At 42.7% G+C, this 20624-nt stretch overlaps 1 protein-coding gene across 3 annotated transcripts in view; it reads left to right on the top strand.

The window, feature by feature from the left end:
• Window positions 1-20624, top strand: part of LOC106561356 (G1/S-specific cyclin-D2) — a 320077-nt gene that overhangs the window by 287200 nt on the left and 12253 nt on the right. For 2 of the 3 annotated variants that reach the window (XM_045688353.2, XM_045688354.2), the window contains 2 exons: window positions 3086-3301; window positions 7909-8068. In XM_045688353.2, the coding sequence (XP_045544309.2) occupies window positions 3086-3301; window positions 7909-8068 (376 nt within the window). Of the gene's footprint in view, window positions 1-1322; window positions 1735-3085; window positions 3302-7908; window positions 8069-20624 lie in introns of those variants that run through there. The other variant, XM_014125216.3, reaches the window with a different exon arrangement.

Genomic DNA, 20624 nt, shown 5'->3' with positions numbered 1-20624 from the left:
ATCGTGTGAATTGATAAATAGTTAGTTATTGTAGGAGTTGGACCGCCCTGGTTCTCCGAATATAGCCTATGCAATAGAATTCTGCCCAGTAACAACCGGCAAGCCTCGGTCACGCGCAGAAGACCTATTGGCTATATGCAAATTGTGACATGGGGAGGAAACTATCTCGAGACAAAAAATGCTTTAAAGAGACATTTCCCACTTCTTTCACAAGTACAAGAACAAAGGTGTTGCCATTCAGACCGATAGAGACACCCACTCGAATGGAATTTAACAACTTTGAGCGCAGCGGAAGACTGCCCCTTCTGCATTTGAAACACAATCCATGCAGGATAGTCTAGTTGACTCATCTTTGGGGGTAGAATATTATTAGAGACTAAGCTTTTTTGGCAAACTATCAGTTCTACTTAAAGCTCCTCCAACATTACACAGTAGCATATTTAAGAGACCTTTATCAAGGCATAATACCTATAATTAAGTATTGGACATGGGTCCTATGTGTATCGTTCTGCATATGAGTGTAATGATCACAACCTCAACAATATGGATTATATTTATATATGAATACATGCAGTTGTCCAATACAGAGCATAGACTGTCGTGGTGTTATCTATAAGAGAAGTTTGTCGCAACAACTGTTTTATGCTGCATTGCATTTCCTAGAAAGCTATCTCATTCAACCACAAGCGAGATGTTGCTATATAAAAGATAGTTATGGTAGACCTTTGTGGTGTGTGTGTGTGTGTGTGTGTGTGTGTGTGTGTGTGTGTGTGTGTGTGTGTGTGTGTGTGTGTGTGTGTGTGTGTGTGTGTGTGTGTGTGTGTGTGTGTGTGTGTGTGTCGGGGAGAGGGAGAGCGGGGCGATTAGAAGTTAATCAAGTGCATTCGAAAAAACAACAGAGCAAGCAAATCAACAAGGATACGTTTTTTTGTTGATAAACTGAAATACAGAAATAAAATTAGCCTAATGCATGTTTATGAAGTTGTCAACTTGGGTACATTGCTATTCCTGCATTCATAGCCTAGCCCTAGGCTACATCCCCTCTGAAGGCAGAAAAACTGTACCCTTGACGAGTTTGAACTCTAACACTTGCTAAATGGATAAATTGTTACAATTATATAGCCTATATTATCCGAGTACATTTTCTCAATTTGTTCATGTGACGCATGGGTGGGGTTTTAATTGTGGTAATATTGTCATGATAAAATACAATTAATATGAAGTACGAAGTTGTCATCTAAAAGTGGAGAGAAAAGAGGAACAAATGTTTGAGTAACTGCTCAACATAGTGTGGTCTGCGCTGCTGCTCGCGTCACTTTGGTCGGAAAAGGCAGGCTTAAAATGTAACGCCAGAAGAAAGTAGAAGCGAACTGAGGGGGAGAGGAAAAAGTTCGCAAGGAGAGGCAGGACTACTCTTGGGAGCCCTGCAGTCTCACTTTTATGCCTCCAAAATACTTTCCTTCCAGTTTCTTTGCATCTATCAATTTTGTTATAGTATTTTCACAAGAATAATCCGGCTTTGTAAAAACTGAAACGACCATGGAGCTGCTTTGCCTCGAAATGGACACCATTTTAAGAGCTCGTCCTGATCCGAATATTCTGTGTGATGATAGGGTATTACAAAGCCTGTTGACCATTGAAGAACGATTTATTCCCCAATGTTCTTATTTCAAGTGCGTTCAGAAAGATATTCAGCCATTTATGCGGAGGATGGTTGCTACATGGATGCTGGAGGTTTGTACCGAAGTACTCTGTAGGCTCACGACTCATATCAAAACACACTAAAATCGGACCTTTCGTTCTGTCATTTTGTCCAGTTTGCATGGTGTGAGAAAGAGGAGGGTTGCACATCACATTGCCGAATATACAATCCTGATAGCCTATAATTAGCTTATCTTATTTATATGGTTTTATTTTTTGAACCAAGTCACTGACGATTATGTGTCAGATCCATTGACAGGTGGTTACAGTGGTGTAGTCTATCACCAGATAAAGCTTTTCTTTGCATAGGTCGGATCTAGGAAAGGTGCACGGGATTATTGGTTATATATTTTAAAATTGCCTAAATATGTCCATGCACACGTATGCAGTTCAATGCTAGCCCTATTCTAGCCTATATTCTAACGCCATGTTGTTTTTTCAGGAACTGTTGCAGTTTTTCTGACGATTTTACAGATCATAAACGCTATAACTGTAGTTGATACGTGGCATAAATGAAAGAGCAGTGTCTGAACTACATAGTCATCATTGAAATGAATGCGAAATATTGATCAAACATTTTCTATTTATTTTTAAATATTGGATCGCGGAAGGGTTGCGGGCCTTTCTGTCCCTCTGGTCTCCTCATTGAAATCCGTCACCCAGGAATTAAGTTAGATTTTTTACACTTTGTTTGACATAATATGTTGGGAATTGTCTGAATAGAAACCTGACCGTCAGAGCTTTATTTTCATGTAAGAGTTAGTTTACTAAGATACATGAAATATTTTATATTAATTTTTGAAAATATATTTCGACCTGGCGGTGACGCACTCGAGAGCAGCCACATGCTACTTCGTTTTACATTTGACAATTATTTCGCATTTATCTTCAAATTACATGTTTATCAATTGTCGGGTCTGATGTGAAAGACATTGGTGTTCATTATGATGTGAAAATTATAGGTGTAGACAATTTATTTATATTTTTAAATATTTTAGGAAAATATGACGAAGGAAGAAAAAGAGGTTCCGTACTGTGCTGCATGGGTGTTTTTTGGCTGGGGTAATTGTGACTTGAATTCATTTCTTACTGAAGGAATGTGATTCTATTGACAGCCTGTGCCTGAGAGCTTTTTCAAACATTGAAAATAATCTATTTAGAATTTATTGATGATGTCGCAACAACTCTGGGTGGGGCTCAATTATTGGCCACGTCCCAATGGGTTTCGACGAATATATATGCATATCTGGCTGTTACATTATTTCCTTAATTTCGTTATCATTTTTATGTTTCACATGTATTGAACACATTATAGGTAATTGAAATAACTGGAATTTGATGATGCCAATTGCTGCACATTGTCACATGTTGCCTCTCTCTCTAGGTTTGTGAAGAACAGAAGTGTGAGGAAGAGGTTTTTCCCTTGGCAATGAACTACTTAGACAGATTTTTAGCCGTGGTTCCAACCAGAAAGTGTGATCTGCAACTTCTTGGAGCAGTTTGCATGTTCCTTGCATCCAAATTGAAAGAAACTCGTCCATTAACTGCAGACAAACTCTGCATCTACACTGATAACTCCATCAGACCACAGGAGCTGCTGGTAAGCAACAGTTGGTTTCTGCCAGCAAAATTATGAGTTACATTTCAGATTGTTATTATGGCTTTGTCAAATATGAAACTCATGACTATTTGTTTATGTTATGGGCCATACCTCAAAAGCCACCTACATTATATATGTTTTATATTTATCCATATTAGATAGGCTACTGTCCCTTTTCTCTAAGGATAAGATATTATGGAATGTAATTCACGGAAATCATCAGCAAACCAAGATTAAATGTTTGGCCCCATCACTCTAAGAATGACCCAGAGTGCTTTGTCCCCCAAGAGTTATACTGTACTACAGGTAACTGCCAAAATAAAGGAAACACCCACATTAAATGTGTTAATAGGGCGTTGCGCCACCACAAGCTGCCAGCACAGCTTCAATGCGCCTTGGCATAGATTCTACAAGTGTCTGGATCTCTATTGGAGGGATGAGCCACAATTCTTCCACAAAAATGCTATAATTTGGTGATTTGTTGATGGTGGTGGAAATGCTGTCTCAGGCGCCGCTCCAGAATCTCCCATAAGTGTCCAATTGTGTTGAGATCTGGTGACTGAGACACCCCTCTTTCAAGGTCACTGAGAACTCTTCTAGTCATGGTAGGCAAAGTTATGGGCAACTGGGCATTTTTATACATGACCCTAAGCATGATGGGATGTTAATTGCTTAATTAACTCAGGATCCACACCTGTGTGGAAGCACCTGCTTTCACTATACTTTGTATCCTTGATTTCCTCAAGTGTTTCCTTTATTTTGGCAGTTACCTGTGTATTGGACTGTACAGTAGGGTTTAGTACAGTGGTCTCCATCACCATCTAGTGGCAAATATTTGCAGTAGAACGAGGTCAGCCGTTGAACTGAGGCCAAGGTTTAGATCCGAGGAGTGAGTGATCTTTAGAGACTTCAGTCTACAGAGAGGAAGTCTCACATTTTGATGGTCCTGGCAAACAAAATGTTATCTTTGACCTCAAGTTTGCTCTACTCAAGGTTTGACATAGATGTCCTCAAAGAATGGACACTTTTTGTTTTTTGTAGATCCTGTTTCAAAAAGCCCTTTTTCCAATGTGTTAGAAAACAATGCTTATTACTTGCATACAGTACATTACAATTTTGCATTGGATTAGTTCAGTAATTGGATGTCTTGGTTGTAGGCGCTCACAACAAGGTTTCACTTGACCTGGTGTGGGTACATCCTGCTTGTCTTGGTTAGGGTTTCTGCTGCAGTCATTGGTACCCCAAAGTTAGAGCCTTTGGCAATCTCATAGGGTCATGGTGGACCCAAGTGGTGGTGAACATTTAAAGAGTCAGTTTCTCACATCAGAAAACTATTTCCTCTGCGACGCTACATAAACATTCTTTAGTAAACAACAGTCAATCCCACCCATGTTGTGAAAGAGGCCGCATATTATTCAGCTGAGAGCTTGGGGGATGCCTGGTCCTGGCCCACCTCCTCAGTTGATTGCTGATCCCAATGCTGTGGTACTAAGTATGTATGGGTTGGAGAGGCCAGCTGTTCCCTGTGATGACAGGTCCTGCATCAGTGGTCTTGGGAGGAGGGACAGCCTCAGCCCCTATCTCTCATTGGTTGTTATTGTATTACTTGCTGACAGAAGCATGATCAACATCAGGTGAAGATTCACCTTTTACTGGGAACTGGGCTGGACTGGACTGGGCTGAGCTGTATCCACCCATACATGCTGTTTAGGCATGGGTCAGAGGAGTATCATGTTTCTGAGATGGTTTCATGAGGCTTGCCTGGTCGTGTTCACAATTAGCTTCTCTTTAAGGCAATCTTTTGGCTGACAGATAGATACAGGAAACAGGAGATCAGCTGCTCGGCCCATGTGATCGTTTTTTTTTGTCCCCATCTTTGGTAACAATTTCTTGTAAAATAAACCACAATGTCACCCAGAAGGTGGGACCGGAGGCACCAGCAGAAGGAAGTGGGTGCCTGCATAGAGGGTGTGTTGCAAGGTTTTGCCACATCTCTCTCTCTCTCTCTCTCTCTCTCTCTCTCTCTCTCTCTCTCTCTCTCTCTCTCTCTCTGTCTCTCTCTCTCTTTGTCTCTCTCTCTCTCTCTCTCTCTCTCTCTTTGTCTCTCTCTCTTTTTGTCTCTCTCTCTTTTTGTCTCTCTCTCTCTCTTTGTCTCTCTCTCTTTTTGTCTCTCTCTCTCTCTCATTCTCTCTCTCTCTTTTTGTCTCTCTGTCTGTCTCATTCTCTTTCTCTCTCTCTCGCAGCTTGTGTCTGTCAGCTCGTGTCTGTTTTCTACCACAGCAGAAAGCAGACCTCTAATGATAGAGAGGGGAAACACTGCAGAGTGTGGACAAGAGTTAGGTCACAGTCAGGGCCATCTATCTATACGATTCCTCATTGATTCCTTGAATTCTAACCGCAGCATCACATTTGTCAACGGCCTATTTCTCAGCGGTATATGTGGCATTCTTAAGAAGTGACTCACTGAACCTTAGCAGTTTTTTTACTGTTTTTGTAAGTTGATAGGGAAACACAACACCCTGTGAAACTGAAGTGGGGATATCATAGGGCTGTAGCATAGTGTGTGGTCCCCTTTCAGAGGAGAGGAGAGAGATACAGTTCACCTCATATTGGGAATGAGATTTGGTTATCGGTTCAGAATTACGTACAGTTCATCTGACATTGGGAATGAGATTTGGTCATCGGTTCAGAATTACGTACAGTTCACCTGATATTGGGAATGAGATTTGGTCATCGGTTCAGAATTACAGAGATACAGTTCACCTGATATTGGGAATGAGATTTGGTCATCGGTTCAGAATTACAAAGATACAGTTCACCTGATATTGGGAATGAGATTTGGTCATCGGTTCAGAATTACAGAGATACAGTTCACCTGATATTGGGAATGAGATTTGGTCATTGGTTCAGAATTACGTACAGTTCACCTGATATTGGGAATGAGATTTGGTCATCGGTTCAGAAGTACAGAGATACAGTTCACCTGATATTGGGAATGAGATGTGGTCATCGGTTCAGAATTACGTACAGTTCATCTGATATTGGGAATGAGATGTGGTCATCGGTTCAGAATCACCCTGTCGTGGAGCTTTAAAGGCAGTTAATGGCTGCCACATTGGACCTGCATTGTCTCATGACTAAGAACCATGTGACTCTCTGAAGGGGAAAATCACTAGTGTCCCAGGTCCCAGGCACAAGGACAGTCACAAACCACAAAATTCCTCCCAAATTAGTCACCAGCTCCTTCCGTTACTCATCCTTTCTTCTCTAAGAAACAAGGACAACCATATAACTCAAACATAACCTCCCACCCCCCAAGAAAAATATAACCATGTGATTTAAGATAGGCCTAAATGTCATTGGCTATTGCTGATAGACATTGGGATTGTGCAGTTGAGGATACTACTCACGATTGAACAAGTTCAAGTTGATTAGTTTTAGGGAAACTGTCATTTTGTTTATAGTTTTGCTAGGTGGGGATATTTTTTTTTAGTTTCCTTTTATGCTGTTCACATCAAACATTAGGTATACACTTGTTAAGTCTGTGTGCCAGGTGAGCTGTAAAATCGTTGTAAATTAGCTTTGTTTGGCGTTTGTTTGGCGTTTGTTTAACATTATCGATCGAATTTCAGAGACAGCGTCAATTTGAATTTAGCTAGGTGCTCAAAGTAGCAAAACAGGCCCGAACTGTGGTAAAACTTAATAGCTTCCAACAGGTTATGACAAAGGCTAAACTATGCTATCCTGTGCTAACCTGTTTGCTGTGCATTTTGTCATGCATTTGTACTTGTATAATTGATACTGTGTACAAGACCATGGTACTTCTTGCTGCCTACGGAGCAGCAAGAGGAATTGCCCCTGTCTACCCGAGTCCTCCGTTCTACCACCTCTAGTCTCCTGGCTCTACCACCCCTGCCAAAGGGCAGCTCCTCTGTCCTGGCACCCCAATGATGAAACCAGCTTCCCCCTGAAGATAGGCACGGACTCTGCTGTCCTATCTTCCGAAAACATCTGAAACCCTACCCCCTATTTTAGATAATCCCACAGCACCCCCCCAATAAATAAGCATTTTGTGAACTAACACACGCACTTGACTCATTTTCCTCTTACTAGCTGACTTTGCTGACAGCTACTTTATTGAGGAAAAATGTACTTACTGTGGCTGTGATATGTGGTTGTCCCACCTAGCTATCTTAAGATGAATGCACTAACTGTAAGTTGCTGTGGATAAGAGCATGTGCTAAATTAATAAAATGTAAATGTATTATTATTTTTTTATACTAAATAAATCGTTAACCTAATGATCAGCCATATAGGAACATATTCATTGCCTCTGTTGGCTTGAGCATGTTAGTGAGAGGTAGTTTTAGAGTCCATATCTCCCCCTTCGTCCCCCATCTAACCTGGCTCGGTCTCAGCTAGGCTGGTGCCATGTATATACAGTATGTTTAGCCTTGTTGCCGCTCTCATCCTAAAACAGTCTCTCGCTCTCTCTCCTCTCTCTCTCTCTCTCTCTCTCTTGCCCTCTCTTTTTCTCTCTTGCTCTCTTTTTCTATCTCTCGCTCTCTTTCTCTCTCTTTCCCTCTCTCTCGCTCTCTCTGTTTCAGGAGTGGGAGCTGGTGGTGTTGGGGAAGTTGAAGTGGAACCTGGCGGCTGTCACACCAAACGACTTCATTGAACACATTGTGAGGAAGCTGCCGTTGCCCGAGGACAAGCTGACGCTGATACGTAAACATGTGCAGACCTTCATCGCCCTCTGCGCCACAGGTATGTTGCATCCTTTATCGATACTAAAGTCTCACTGGTGGATATTTATGTCATCAAAAGATGAGCCAATGTGGGTTGCCATCTGATATCACTTCTGGCTCCCATTCCACATTTTGTAAGTCAAAACGATACAGATGTGCTGCCAAGTTAATTAGGTGCGGATGTCTTGCGTCAACATAGTTGCAAAATATCCTTGTCTCCCCTTCTTTCGACACAAAATCAAAATATATTTTCTGAGCAACAATGACTGGAGGAGACCCCATTCAGGTGGCTTTGTGGGCCCCCCGTCATGTGGTGTCATGTCTCTTAAGTGAGATGTATTACCTCAATGTGAAAATATGTGGGGCTTAGAAAAGCATGTGTCATGGAGGACGTGTCTCTGTGAGAGTCTCATGTCCACGTCCATCATGTTCTCTCTCCCGGCTGCGGCGGCTGGTACGGTCATGTTCTGGAGGCATATCAGTGGCTATCAGAGAATAGAGTGACACTTCAAAGGGCAACAGCCTGGTTTAAAGGACATTCCGGTGTTCCTGTGTGCTCTGGGACCAAGGGAGGACCTGATGGGGGTGGGACTGGGCATGGGACTGGGCATTGTCCCCTCCGCTTTCCAGGGTGAATTGTTTCTTCAAGATCAAACATCGAGTCGTGGGAGTGAGAGGAGATTCTCTAAATATGAATTGAAAATCTGGAGGAGGAGGGTGAGAGCAAAGAAAGAAAGAAAGAAAGAGAGGAGGAGGAGTATATTTTTCCTGCAGTCCCGCATAGTGTTTTCATATCTGTCCATTTCCCTCTCTTACGCCTCCCTACTGCTTGAGGGCATGATGACTTTCCCATGTTCAGGGTGTGTTTGTGGGGCAGTTTCTCCCAGCACACAGCCCAGCAGTATGGGGGGTAATGGGATCCAGAGCTGCAGCAAGGCTCCCCTCTCCCTCCCTGGCCCCTCTGGACTCCACCCCAGGGTCTCACCTCTGGCCCCACAGGAATGCCCCCTACATTCCCTTATGGGTGAGATCCATGTGGTGGTAGAGGAGTGTGTGTATGGATGGATGGAAGGGAGTTACGGTGACAGGTCTCTAAACATTGCCACTTTTGATGTAGAATCCCATTTCTGATTGTGCAATTGATATTGTATGTTGTGAAAGACAGAGCACATTGATGGTCTCCATGGGAACTGGCCCCATTGTTCGCCATTTGTCTCTCTGTGGCTCTCTCTTTTCCTCTCTCTTTCTCGCTCTCTCTTCATGCTCTCCTTTATGTTCTGTGCCATTGGAGAGATGAATGTAAGGAACGACTGTGTCAGTGATCAGACCTATTCCCAAAGCAACATTGTGCAAGGCTCCCAATGCACTTGGTCCACAATTGCTTCAGTGAGGCAGTGGATATACATATATGAGTATTGTGGAGGGAGATGTCTTCCTGACGTCTTGTAGAAGGAAGCCTTGTTGCAGATAACTAGGATTAGCAGCAGGCTATTTTGTCTGCATACTCTCCTCAGATTTCAGATTCATATGTAGGCAAAGAGCATGCTGAACAATTTGGTGCATCTGAAGATCTCTGGGAATTCAAAACCCATTTTGTGCAACGTTCCCAGCCATAAATCAACTCAACTATCTTGTGAGATTCCTCCCTGAGAATCCCCCTCCAGACATGCTTAGAAGGTGAAGCTGAAGGAGGAAGTTTCTAGGGCTTTGCTATTTGCAAGACAGTTGACAACAGATCTCCTGGGGTCTCAGTATTTCATGCATAGAAGTGATTCAACTCACCCCCACCTCCACTCCCTCTTCCTGGAAAATGTGCATAAACCAACCCTTCTGTATTTGATGGAGTGAGAGAGAGGAGAGGTGAAGAGGAAAAAAAGGCTCTAATTTTTAATGGTTCCTCTCTTTTGATGGAAAAGTTCTGTTCGAGGCACTCTGTGGGGATTTGGTCAGGTGGCTGTGGGCCGGGAGGCGCAGGCTGGTTCAGTATTAATTAATAATGAGGGAGGGTCCATTCAGCACTATGCAAATGGTCTCGGGCTCGGCTACAGAGGCTGGGAGAAAGGAGACAAAGAGCCGGCTCTACATTTCATATGCAGAGGCATGTAAGGGTCAGCACAGCGGGGGCACTCCATAGGAATCACCAGCGTCTCCCCAGGGAAGCCTACAGGATAATGGTGGAGAAACAAGCCCATTAAGGGAGATTATGGCCTCCTTCTTCCACAGAGACACCAAGCACTTCTTGTCCCCTTGTTTCCCCCTGGTCTCCTGTCCCGTTCTCTTTTAATAGAGGTAAAGGAGGGGTTGGGGATAGTGGTGCGCGGGTCAGTTGTTGGTTCACCCGTACCAGCCCGCAATTCCTAATAACCAATCCGCAACTGCCCGACTATATGTGATAAAGTGAACATCTGAGGCCCGCACCCGAACCAAACCCGCAAAAATGAAAACGTGCTATAGGCTACAGTCAAAGACGGTGGAACGATTTTTTGAGTGAGGGTGCAGGATTATTTTTTGCCTGATTTGGATATGTTTCTGCTTATAATTTCTGTCATTTTGGTAGGCTATTTCTTAGTCCCCTTGTCTATAATTAGATACATGCAGCTTCTCTTCTGTCATTATACACTGAGTATACAAAACATTTAGAACACCTGCTCTTTCCATGACATAGACTGATCAGGTAAATCCAGGTGAAAGCTATGATCCCTTATTGATGTCACTTGTTAAATCCACTTCAATCAGTGTAGATGAAGGGGAGGAGACAGGTTAAAGACTGATTTTTAAGTCTTGAGACAATTGAGACATGGATTGTGTATGTGTGCCATTCAGAGGCTGAATGGGCAAGACAAAATATTTAAGTAGCTTTGAACGTGGTATGGTAGTAGGTGCCAGGCGCACCGGTTTGTGTCAAGAACTGCAATGCTGCTGGGTTTTTCATGCTCAACAGTTTCTTGTGTGTATCAAGAATGGTCCACCACCCAAAGGACATCCAGCCAACTTGACACAACTGTGGGAAGCATTGGAGTCAATATGGGCCAGCATCCCCTTTCAAAACCTCGTAGAGTCCATGTCCTGACAAATTAGGAAGGTGTTCCTAATGTTTGGTATACTCAGTGTATGTTACCCTAAGAAGACTAAATAAACCCTTGCTCACCAGAATAATGTCATACATCGATAGAATGAATGCTTCAATCTAGTTGACATTGGTAAACTTTTCTCTGTCATCTTCTTTCACGGAGCAAAGATGTTTAGGGGCCAGAGAGAAAATGCAATTAGAAAACAACAAAAAACTGGAACGATCAATTTGACCGGTTTTAAGGAAATATAAAGCTGTGAAAACAACCCAACATGTTTCTGGTAAGATTTCAGTTAGGCTTGGATGCATATTTTATATGGTTGAAATACTATCAGTTTTATGATGCTGATAAAGATAGCACCTCTGTGGTATTTAACTGAGCATTCAAATTCTCTCGAGGGTGAAAGAAAAAACATATTTCTCCACTCCAGTTCCCAGGTCAAAATTTTGCACACATTTTGTGTATCATTTTACTGCAAGAAATGCTTAATTCTGCAGGAGTTAATATTAAGGCTATGTGAGAGGTTATAGACCTACAGTCAGTGTCCAGATTTCATTCTCCATTTAACCCATCTGAACAGTAGGTTACAGTTCCTTTGACATGACATAGGCCTATTTGAGGTCCCGGTTTTGTGACTGTCAAATTTGCAAAGCTCCTCACAATCATCACACATAACATAGTGTTATGTTATGTTTTACCACTTCACCAACTCATTCCCAAACATTTATTTTCTGGCCCTCCCTTCTCTTTATTTTCAACCCTCTTTTCACAGCTTTTCCGACATTGTTATTTTTGCCTCTGTGGATTGACAGGGACTTTATCTGCCCGTTCCCAAAACCATTGGGCGATTGGCGTGTAGGCTTTTCGGCGCTAAATCTTAAGCTTATGCACTAATGCCAGACAGCCTAAAATAATGAAAGAAACCCTCAATGTAGCCTATAGATATAAATTGCACAAGAATGACATTTATGACTGTTTTAAGGTATTGTTTTCTCTTTATTCAACCCGCCCTTCACCCACCCGCCCTTCATCCACATGGATATAACCGTGGGGACTGCCGGTTATGAGTCAACCCGCGCATCACTAGTTGTGGAAGGAAGCAGATAGGCCTGAACCTGTCTAATAATCAGCTTCATCCGACTACTTTACTAGAGGTGGGATTTACAATCCACTGGGACTGCATGGCGTAGGTCTTTAATTCTATACCCGTGTTTGTTAACAGAAAAGGCTTCTGATTTGATTAGTCAGAGCTTCTAACAAATTATTCCTCCTCCTCCTCTTCCAACTAATGAACCTCCTCTCTCCGTCCGCACCAACTCCATTGATGTCTGATTAATCTGCAGCATCCATCCATGAGGCTAGAGGAAGCTTCCTCACAGTGTGCACACAGGAATGTGATACACGGTGTGTCATAGAATGGTATGTCCTGAACTAGCCTCACCTCACTGTGGTTATCAACACCACATCAGAAAACCTGGGGGCGGCCAGACTTCCACTGAAAAATACTAAAGGCTGATCCGGGAGGACCATGTAAAACAGGGCACTAGCAGAGCGCTATAGGCTCTGCCCTGAATGACGGGTCGCCACTGCATGTGGTAGACAACATAACGGGCTAGCATGACATGTCACAGTACTTACACTTAGATGCACGCACTAAACACAGGTCAAATGCATATGCTTTTAAGAAACAGTTAATTATCTTCTGACCACGGTCTCACTCTGACGGCAGGAGTGGGGTTCAGTGAGGCGCACAGGGAGTGGCAAACTGTGATTAGCTGATACAAGTGGGGGGGCTTGTAGCTACCACTAATAAGAAAATAAGGGGTGTTGGGTAAGTACAACAAACTCCTTGTTCAGGGGTGCTGAAACTGCAGACTGCAGGTAGCGTTTCCACCACTTCCCAATTCACCAGACGAAGTTCCACCCCATTCCTTTTCAATGGGAGCACGTGGAGCAATGCGCAGAGGATTGTGGGAAGGTGAGCGGAGCGATAGAAAAAGTTCAGCTCTGCTCTACTTTATGCAAATTGCACGCGGCTACCATTGCCGTTAACCAATCATGTGAGGAAAATCTTCCGTTCATGAAACACTGTTACGCCTGTCATTAGTTCCGGGCAAGCACAACCAAGAAAGATGTAGGAAAGCCAATCATCGCTGTCTGTTTTTCCAATTCTATATGATTTTACTTTGCTAGAATACAGAGACAAAATAAGGTCCATGGCATGGAGGATTGTAGCGAATTGTTGGTGTTAATGGTAGGTGAAGAGAGATTTGCCCAACGATGTTCGCTTGTGCTGCTAGCTAGCTGTGAACATCAAGCAACCTAAACCTCAAAACTGTGATCAAAGCCACCATTTGTAAATGTGTTGAGTAAATAAAGGTGAAATAAATAAAATACAAAAATAAATTGTATTGTGAAATGTGCCTACCAAAGGATAGAAATCACCAGTAACACATTATAACATTGTAAATGATACACTAAGCATGAATTTCCCATGTAATATGCTACCAATTGGATTATGGTATCTTAACATTATGATTGTCATATATGAACTTCCGGCGCCGACAGAGATGGCCGCCTCGCTTCGCGTTCCTAGGAAACTATGCAGTATTTTGTAATTTTTTTTATGTCTTATTTCTTACATTATTACCCCAGGTAATCTTAGGTTTAATTACATACAGTTGGGAGGAACTATTGGATATAAGAGCAACGTCAACTCACCAACATTACGACCAGGAATACGACTTTCCCGAAGTGGATCCTCTGTTTGGCCCACCACCCAGGACAATGGATCGGATCCCAGCCGGCGAACCAAAACAACGACGCCGTAGAAGGGGCAGACGGCGCGGTCTTCTGGTCAGGCTCCGTTGACGGGCACATCGCGCACTGCTCCCGAGCATACTACTCACCAATGTCCAGTCTCTTGACAACAAGGTAGACGAAATCCGTGCAAGGGTAGCCTTCCAGAGAGACATCAGAGACTGTAACGTTCTTTGTTTCACAGAAACATGGCTCACTCGAGACACGCTATCGGAGTCGGTACAGCCACCTGGTTTCTTCACGCATCGCGCTGACAGAAACAAGCATCTCTCTGGTAAGAAGAAGGGCGGGGTGTATGCCTTGTGATTAACGAGACGTGGTGTGATCATAACAACATACAGGAACTCAAGTCATTTTGTTCACCTGACTTAGAATTCCTCACTATCAAATGCCGACCGCATTACCTACCTAGAGAATTCTATTCGAATATAATCACAGCCGCATATATCCCCCCAAGCAGACACATCGATGGCCCTGAACGAACTTCATTTGACTCTATGTAAAGTGGAAACCACATATCCTGAGGCTGCATTTATTTTAGCTGGGGATTTTAACAAGGCTAATGTGAAAACACGGCTCCCTAAATTCTATCAGCATATCGATTGCTCTACCAGGGCTGGTAAAACCCTGGACCACTGTTATTCTAACTTCCGCGACGCATATACGGCCCTCCCCCGCCCTCCTTTTGGAAAAGCTGACCACGACTCCATTTTGTTGCTTCCAGCCTATAGACAGAAACTAAAACAGGAAGCAAGAGATATTTGCATAATCTCATCGCACAACCTGCCCTATCTAACTAGTATACCTACTCCCTTTTCTGAAAGCTGGAGCAGAAAATCCTTTCACCCTCTCCCATTGCTGTTATCTACAAACACATTTGGAGCACACGTTTTTAATTTATAATGATAAATAGGCTTACATCAAGATAACAAGCTAATATGAAGTTAACTAGCTGTAGTATGTAAAGTTGGTTAGCTAGCTAGCTAACGATCAGTTCATTAGCCTACACACTGTGGTCTCCTGTAGCTAGCTAGCTAATAATACATTGTTTTAACGTTTTCAAAATGTATTTAATTATTTACTTGAATAGATTCACGCCTACACCCACACCCACGAAGCTGCCAATCTTTTGGAGCTATAGTGATGTCAAGCGGAGGCACCACTTCTGGTCGAAATGTACCATAAGGGCTGGCCTTTTAACATCCACCATAAGGCCAAACAATGAATGCGTGGACGTTGCAGTTGTCCTAGCAGGAAGTGATTTTCTAAGGGCACAGATTAACCACTGAAAATAACATCGGAGGTTTGGAAGTAAAGTAAATGTTAGCGGCTGGTGGGTTTTGAGTTTGACATGAATGATGTTCTCATAATACAAGAAGTCACCCTGAACACAGCTGGAGTTTCTAGGTAAAGATGCGTCGGTCGGCTATTCCTCAGCTGTTTATACAATTTTATCTGTCGAATACTGTCTGGAAACGAAACTCAACTACAGAAAGTCATGGATGAGGGATTCTAACTGTGCTCCAAACGAAAGCTGCCAATTCATGTTCTTCCAGTTCAGAGGGGTCTGTTTCCTCCCACGCCAGGCCTGAGTGCTGTTGCTCAAGTCTCTGGGTCGCGGTGGTGCAACACTGAAGCAAGTTGTTACAGGATCCAACCGTTAAGGAGGATTCCTGTTTTTGTTTCTGGCAAATCAATGTGCCTTTGAGGCTGTGCCGTGGTGACCCAAACCCATTTCTTCTATCCTTTTTTTAGTTTTTTGGAGTAAATGTGTTCTTATGGAATAAGCAAAGTTATGGAACCTGCCAAGATAAGAATGTCAGATGCTTCTTTCCTAGAAAATTAACTCTTTCACATTCTATGCAGCATTAGTAAGACATACTGCAATAAAAGTCAGGAGGTTCACAGTTGTTTATAGTGCCTCTCCTCTCTGACCCAGAGAGGTAGTTTACAGTCTGGCTAAATGTCTGTAAATGTTGTTTTGACTACCTGGTCCACTCCATTAGTGGTGAGAAACAGCATAATGCCAGTCTCAAAATGATGTTTGTCTATGACCTTAATCAATCAACAGGGCCAAGGTCCTCAAAATGGAACCCAGTAAAAAAAAAAAATAAAGAACTTTGCATCTGTATAGAACACAGTCTATTGATTTATTGCACAATCATTTTTTGTTTTTTGTTTTTGGCTGTTGGTCAAGTTTCCAGCTTTTATTAATTTACAAGTTAAATGTGTATACAGTGCATCTCACCCACCCAGGAGTTGGCCCTGGTGAGCATGGCAGGCCAGGCAGGCAGGCTGGGTGAGCAGAGTGGAGTGGAGAGGAGGCCTGGGGATGGATGCTGTGGAGTGGATGGGGGTGCATTGAAGGGGGTGAGAGGCCTGCAGGCAGGGCCAGTCAGCCGTTGCTCACAGTGAGCTTTCCATCGCAGGCGTCCCCACTCAGCTACATACACATTTTATCCTCAGCATGAATATCAATTAGGCTAGCCTAAAATACAGCCATTCTTCCCCCCCATACGTAGCACTCACCACTGGCCCATCAGCCCCAGAGTGGTAGCCTCCGTCGATGACCCTTGTTCTGCAACAGACCTGTCTTGTCCTCCGGGGCCAAAATTCAGCTTGCTGCCCACTGCTCCACTTAGGCCCCATGCTGTGTGTGTGTGTGTGTGTGTGTGTGTGTGTGTGTGTGTGTGTGTGTGTGTGTGGTGTGTGTGTGTGTGTGTGTGTGTGTGTGTGTGTGTGTGTGTGTGTGTGTGTGTGTGTGTGTGTGTGTGTGTGTGTGTGTGTGTGTGTGTGTGTGTGTGCACATATATGTCTTTGTCCCTTTTTCACTATAAAAAGCTGTGCTGGTAAAGTGCTGATGTAGTGCTCAGGGCTCTGTGCCCTCTTTCCTGTTTTGTGGAGGTTGTCATTAATAAATCAGTCCGTGGCAGTCGCCCAGCAGCTAACACAGGGGTGTATAATAAGTTCATTTATTTGTCAACACTGAGCCACAAGATGAGAAAGCGCCTGGCTCTGCATGTTAAAAAGGCAGTGAGGGGCTGCTGCAGCAGCTCTCAAAGGACCTACCTCTTTGATTTGGAGAGAGAGAAAAAAAGAAACTCCCCTTCAGAGCCATTGCACACACACACAGTTTGCTTTTGCTATTGAATATGGCAATATGTTAATGCATTGGCTGTTTCTCTATGGCTCTGTCCACTCCTCAAGCCCAAAGGTGGCCCAGCTACAGAGGAATAGCTGTGGATGGAGGTGTGAGGACGTGGGAGGGAGACCGACTCTTTTCTTCTTCCAAAAACTCACAAGGGTCTGGACACAGACTAGAGAGCGATGTGCAGCAGAGCGATGCCCCCCACCCACTACTCTCCCCCTTGTCCCTACTCGCCCCCTTGTCCCTACTCTCCCCAGAACCACAGTCCCCCCTCCACTGCTCTTTGAACAGTTGTCGGATTGAATCGGTATCAGCGGAGAGGGTCTGTTGCCGGGTCTCTCACTTGGGTGAAATGAGGTGATGACTTCAGACAATGGAGCTACACTCTCCTGCGTATCCTCTCTCAGCTACTGGCTGCACCAAATTACTATGCACACAAAAAATTGCCGCTCCGCAAATACAAATCACTGGCTGCAACAAAGAGCTGGGCATCTGTGCCATTCAGAGGAGCTTGTTTCTAAAAAAATATATATAAAAAAATACAGGAAAAGATAAGAGTGAGAGAGGCAGAGTGAGTGGAGCAATAGGGAGAAGGAATTGAAACTGGGGAAAAGGGGGGCAGTGTCACGCCCTGACCATAGAGAGCCATTGTTTCTCTATGGTGAAGTAGGTCAGGGCGTGACTGGGGGGTATTCTAGTTTATTATTTCTAATTGGGGATCATATTTAAGTAAGTATTTTTCCCACCTGTGTTTGTGGGATCTTGTTTTTGTGTAGGTGCCTATTTGCACTTCACTGTCTTCATGTTTCGTTTGTTCATTTATTGTTTTTGGATTATGCTAAGTTTCACATTATAATAAAGATGTGGAACGCTACTCACGCTGCACCTTGGTCCAATTATTACGACGAACATGACAGGCAGAGAGCAGACAGACAAATTAAAGGAGTAGATCAGTTGTTCAATCAATTCAGGGACTTTTGAGAAGTGTAACTTGGTAAAACAAACAACGTTTGATTTCACTTAATTTTTACATTCTGCCATAAAGAGCACACATTCATCATTATAAAAAAAACATGTTTTCCCATCTCAGAAAATTACTATAGTAAGTGGCTATTAAAGTAACAGGGTTGGCCGTAACAGGGTTGACGATTTAATCTTAAATCAGCCATAAATTCCAATGTACATGGGGAATGAAAGCTTCTTGTGCAACAGGGAGTCGAAAATTGAACGCAAGCTTCACAGGAAAATATTAATTGTTAAAACATTTCTAGCCTATATATGGGTAACAGGGTTGACGTGTTATGCTTGACCGCTCAGTTTCCCACCACAAAACACCAGAAAATGGCCAGCTCAACTGCTTTTACGCTGTGATTTGACTATTAGATGTTCAATTTTTCTTTTGAATGAAAAAAAAGGAATAGTTTAACCATATTAAAACGAGAATTCAGTTCACGTAACAGGGTTGACCTTAAAATGAGGGACAGACGTATACTAATCACTAATCACATGAAATAAATAATAATCTTCAGAAATGGCTTTGTCAAAGCAACTAAATAACTAGGGCTTTACAATGATGGTGAAAACTTGGTGATGGTAAAAACTTGAAGACATTCTGGGGTAAAGTCGGTTAAAATCTTCCTAGAAGGCACAGAGAGTGCACAGAGGGTCATGTCAAAATGCAGAATTGTTGGACTTTAGAAAGTCTTTATTCATATAAAAAAATCGGATTTTTTTTAATTCTCCATGTGGTCTATATTAAAATGGAAATAGCATTTTAACAACTTTGCAGATATGAAACAAACAGGCAATCATATCAGTCAAAAATATAAAATTCCCAGTTTATGCTACAAAACCAACTTTATAAGAGGTTTTAAAAATCGGTTCTATTTGACTCAACATTCCATGACGTACATTAAGGCATTGTTGGCAGAATAGATAGATACTGTTCAATGCATGATTCATATAATTCACCAATACATTTGTTTCAGTTTCAATTACTCAATATTTTTGACAAAAACGGACGAATGTAACTAAGGCTAGGAATGTCAATTCATTCAAACTAGCAAGGTCAATGATCACAAGTCAGTCATAACGTGGCTAGTAGGCTAGCGTATTTATTTATGTAGCAAGCTAAAAGTACAATGCCTAACGTTAGCTAGCTAGCTAGCTGCTAGGAGGATGTCATGTCATTGGAGGAGTAGGTGAGTAACTTACTTTTTTTGGTGGCTACACAGCTAGAGACGCAAGTGTCATTTGGTTAGCTAGTAAGAAAGGTTCAGCAGCTATGCTGAACTTGAACGACTGTTATCCAGTTAGCATATCTCTTGCATTCGCAAATTCACTCAGGCTATCTACTCTGATTTCAGGGCACTCTCGTCTGAGTGTGCCAGAGCGCAAAATCACTTTATGAACGTGCAACACCTGCTGAATAGGACTGGTCTCAGTAAACCAAGGCAAAAAAGTAATAGTTAGTCACGAGCACTCTAGATAACATGCAAACAGCCTAACCAGCTCTGTTAGGGCGAGCAAGTTACTATTTCCTATCGTTTATCTGTGCAATTTTGATGGCCAACTAGCTGAAAAGGTTTGAAAGGGTTTATCTAATGTTCCGTTAGATGTTAGATCATCTTGCTCTGACTAGCATTAGTTGTTGATCTTGTTGTTGATGTGCATAACTGAGGGAGAGAGAGCTTACCTTTTCATGGTTGTTTGATCAATACGACTGTAATGTTCCCAAATATACGGACTCCCATGGTATTTACATATTTGCAGAAATCAGGTATATTTTCTGGCTTTTGGCGAATGCGTTCTAATGATCTAAAGTCGCGCTGTTGCAACTGCCTGTAAACACACAGTCCAGTTCAAAGTGAATGATGGCAGGCCCTTGTAGCAAATGGCTTGTTTGCATTAAGGCCTACTGTACACTCTTATATATAAAAAAAAAAAAGGTGTTCTTCGGCTGTCCCCATTGGACAACCTTTTAAAGAACCCTTTTTGGTTCCAGGTAGAACCATGTTGGTTCCAGGTAGAAAGAACCCTTTTCCGTTCCATGTAAAACCCTTTCCACAGAGGGTTCTACATGGAACCTAAAAGGGTTCTACCTGGAACCAAAAAGGGTTCTCCTACGGGGACAGCCAAAGAACCCTTTTGGAACCCTTTTTTCTAAGAGTGTATCTTTGATTGGCTATGGCGCAGCGATCTGCGTAGACTCCGGTCCAGGACGAGACAGTTGTTTTTATTAGGTTTTATTTACTGCAGTATATTTAAGAACCAGCTGTCAGAGCAGCTCACAGATTACTGCACCTGTACATAGCCCATCTATAATTTAGCCCAAACAACTCCCTCTTCCCCTACTGTATTTATTTATTTATTTATTTATTTTGCTCCTTTGCACCCCATTATTTATATTTCTACTTGCACTTTCTTCTACTGCAAATCTACCAAATCTACCATTCCAGTGTTTTACTTGCTATATTGTATTTACTTCGCCACCATGGCCTTTTTTTGCCTTTACCTCCCTTATCTCACCTCATTTG

Source organism: Salmo salar, chromosome 10 (assembly GCF_965601325.2).
Source record: "Salmo salar chromosome 10, fSalSal1, whole genome shotgun sequence".
NCBI lineage: Eukaryota > Metazoa > Chordata > Actinopteri > Salmoniformes > Salmonidae > Salmo > Salmo salar.
Note: the sequence above shows the minus strand (reverse complement) of the source record. Positions and strands in the feature narration are given on the sequence as shown.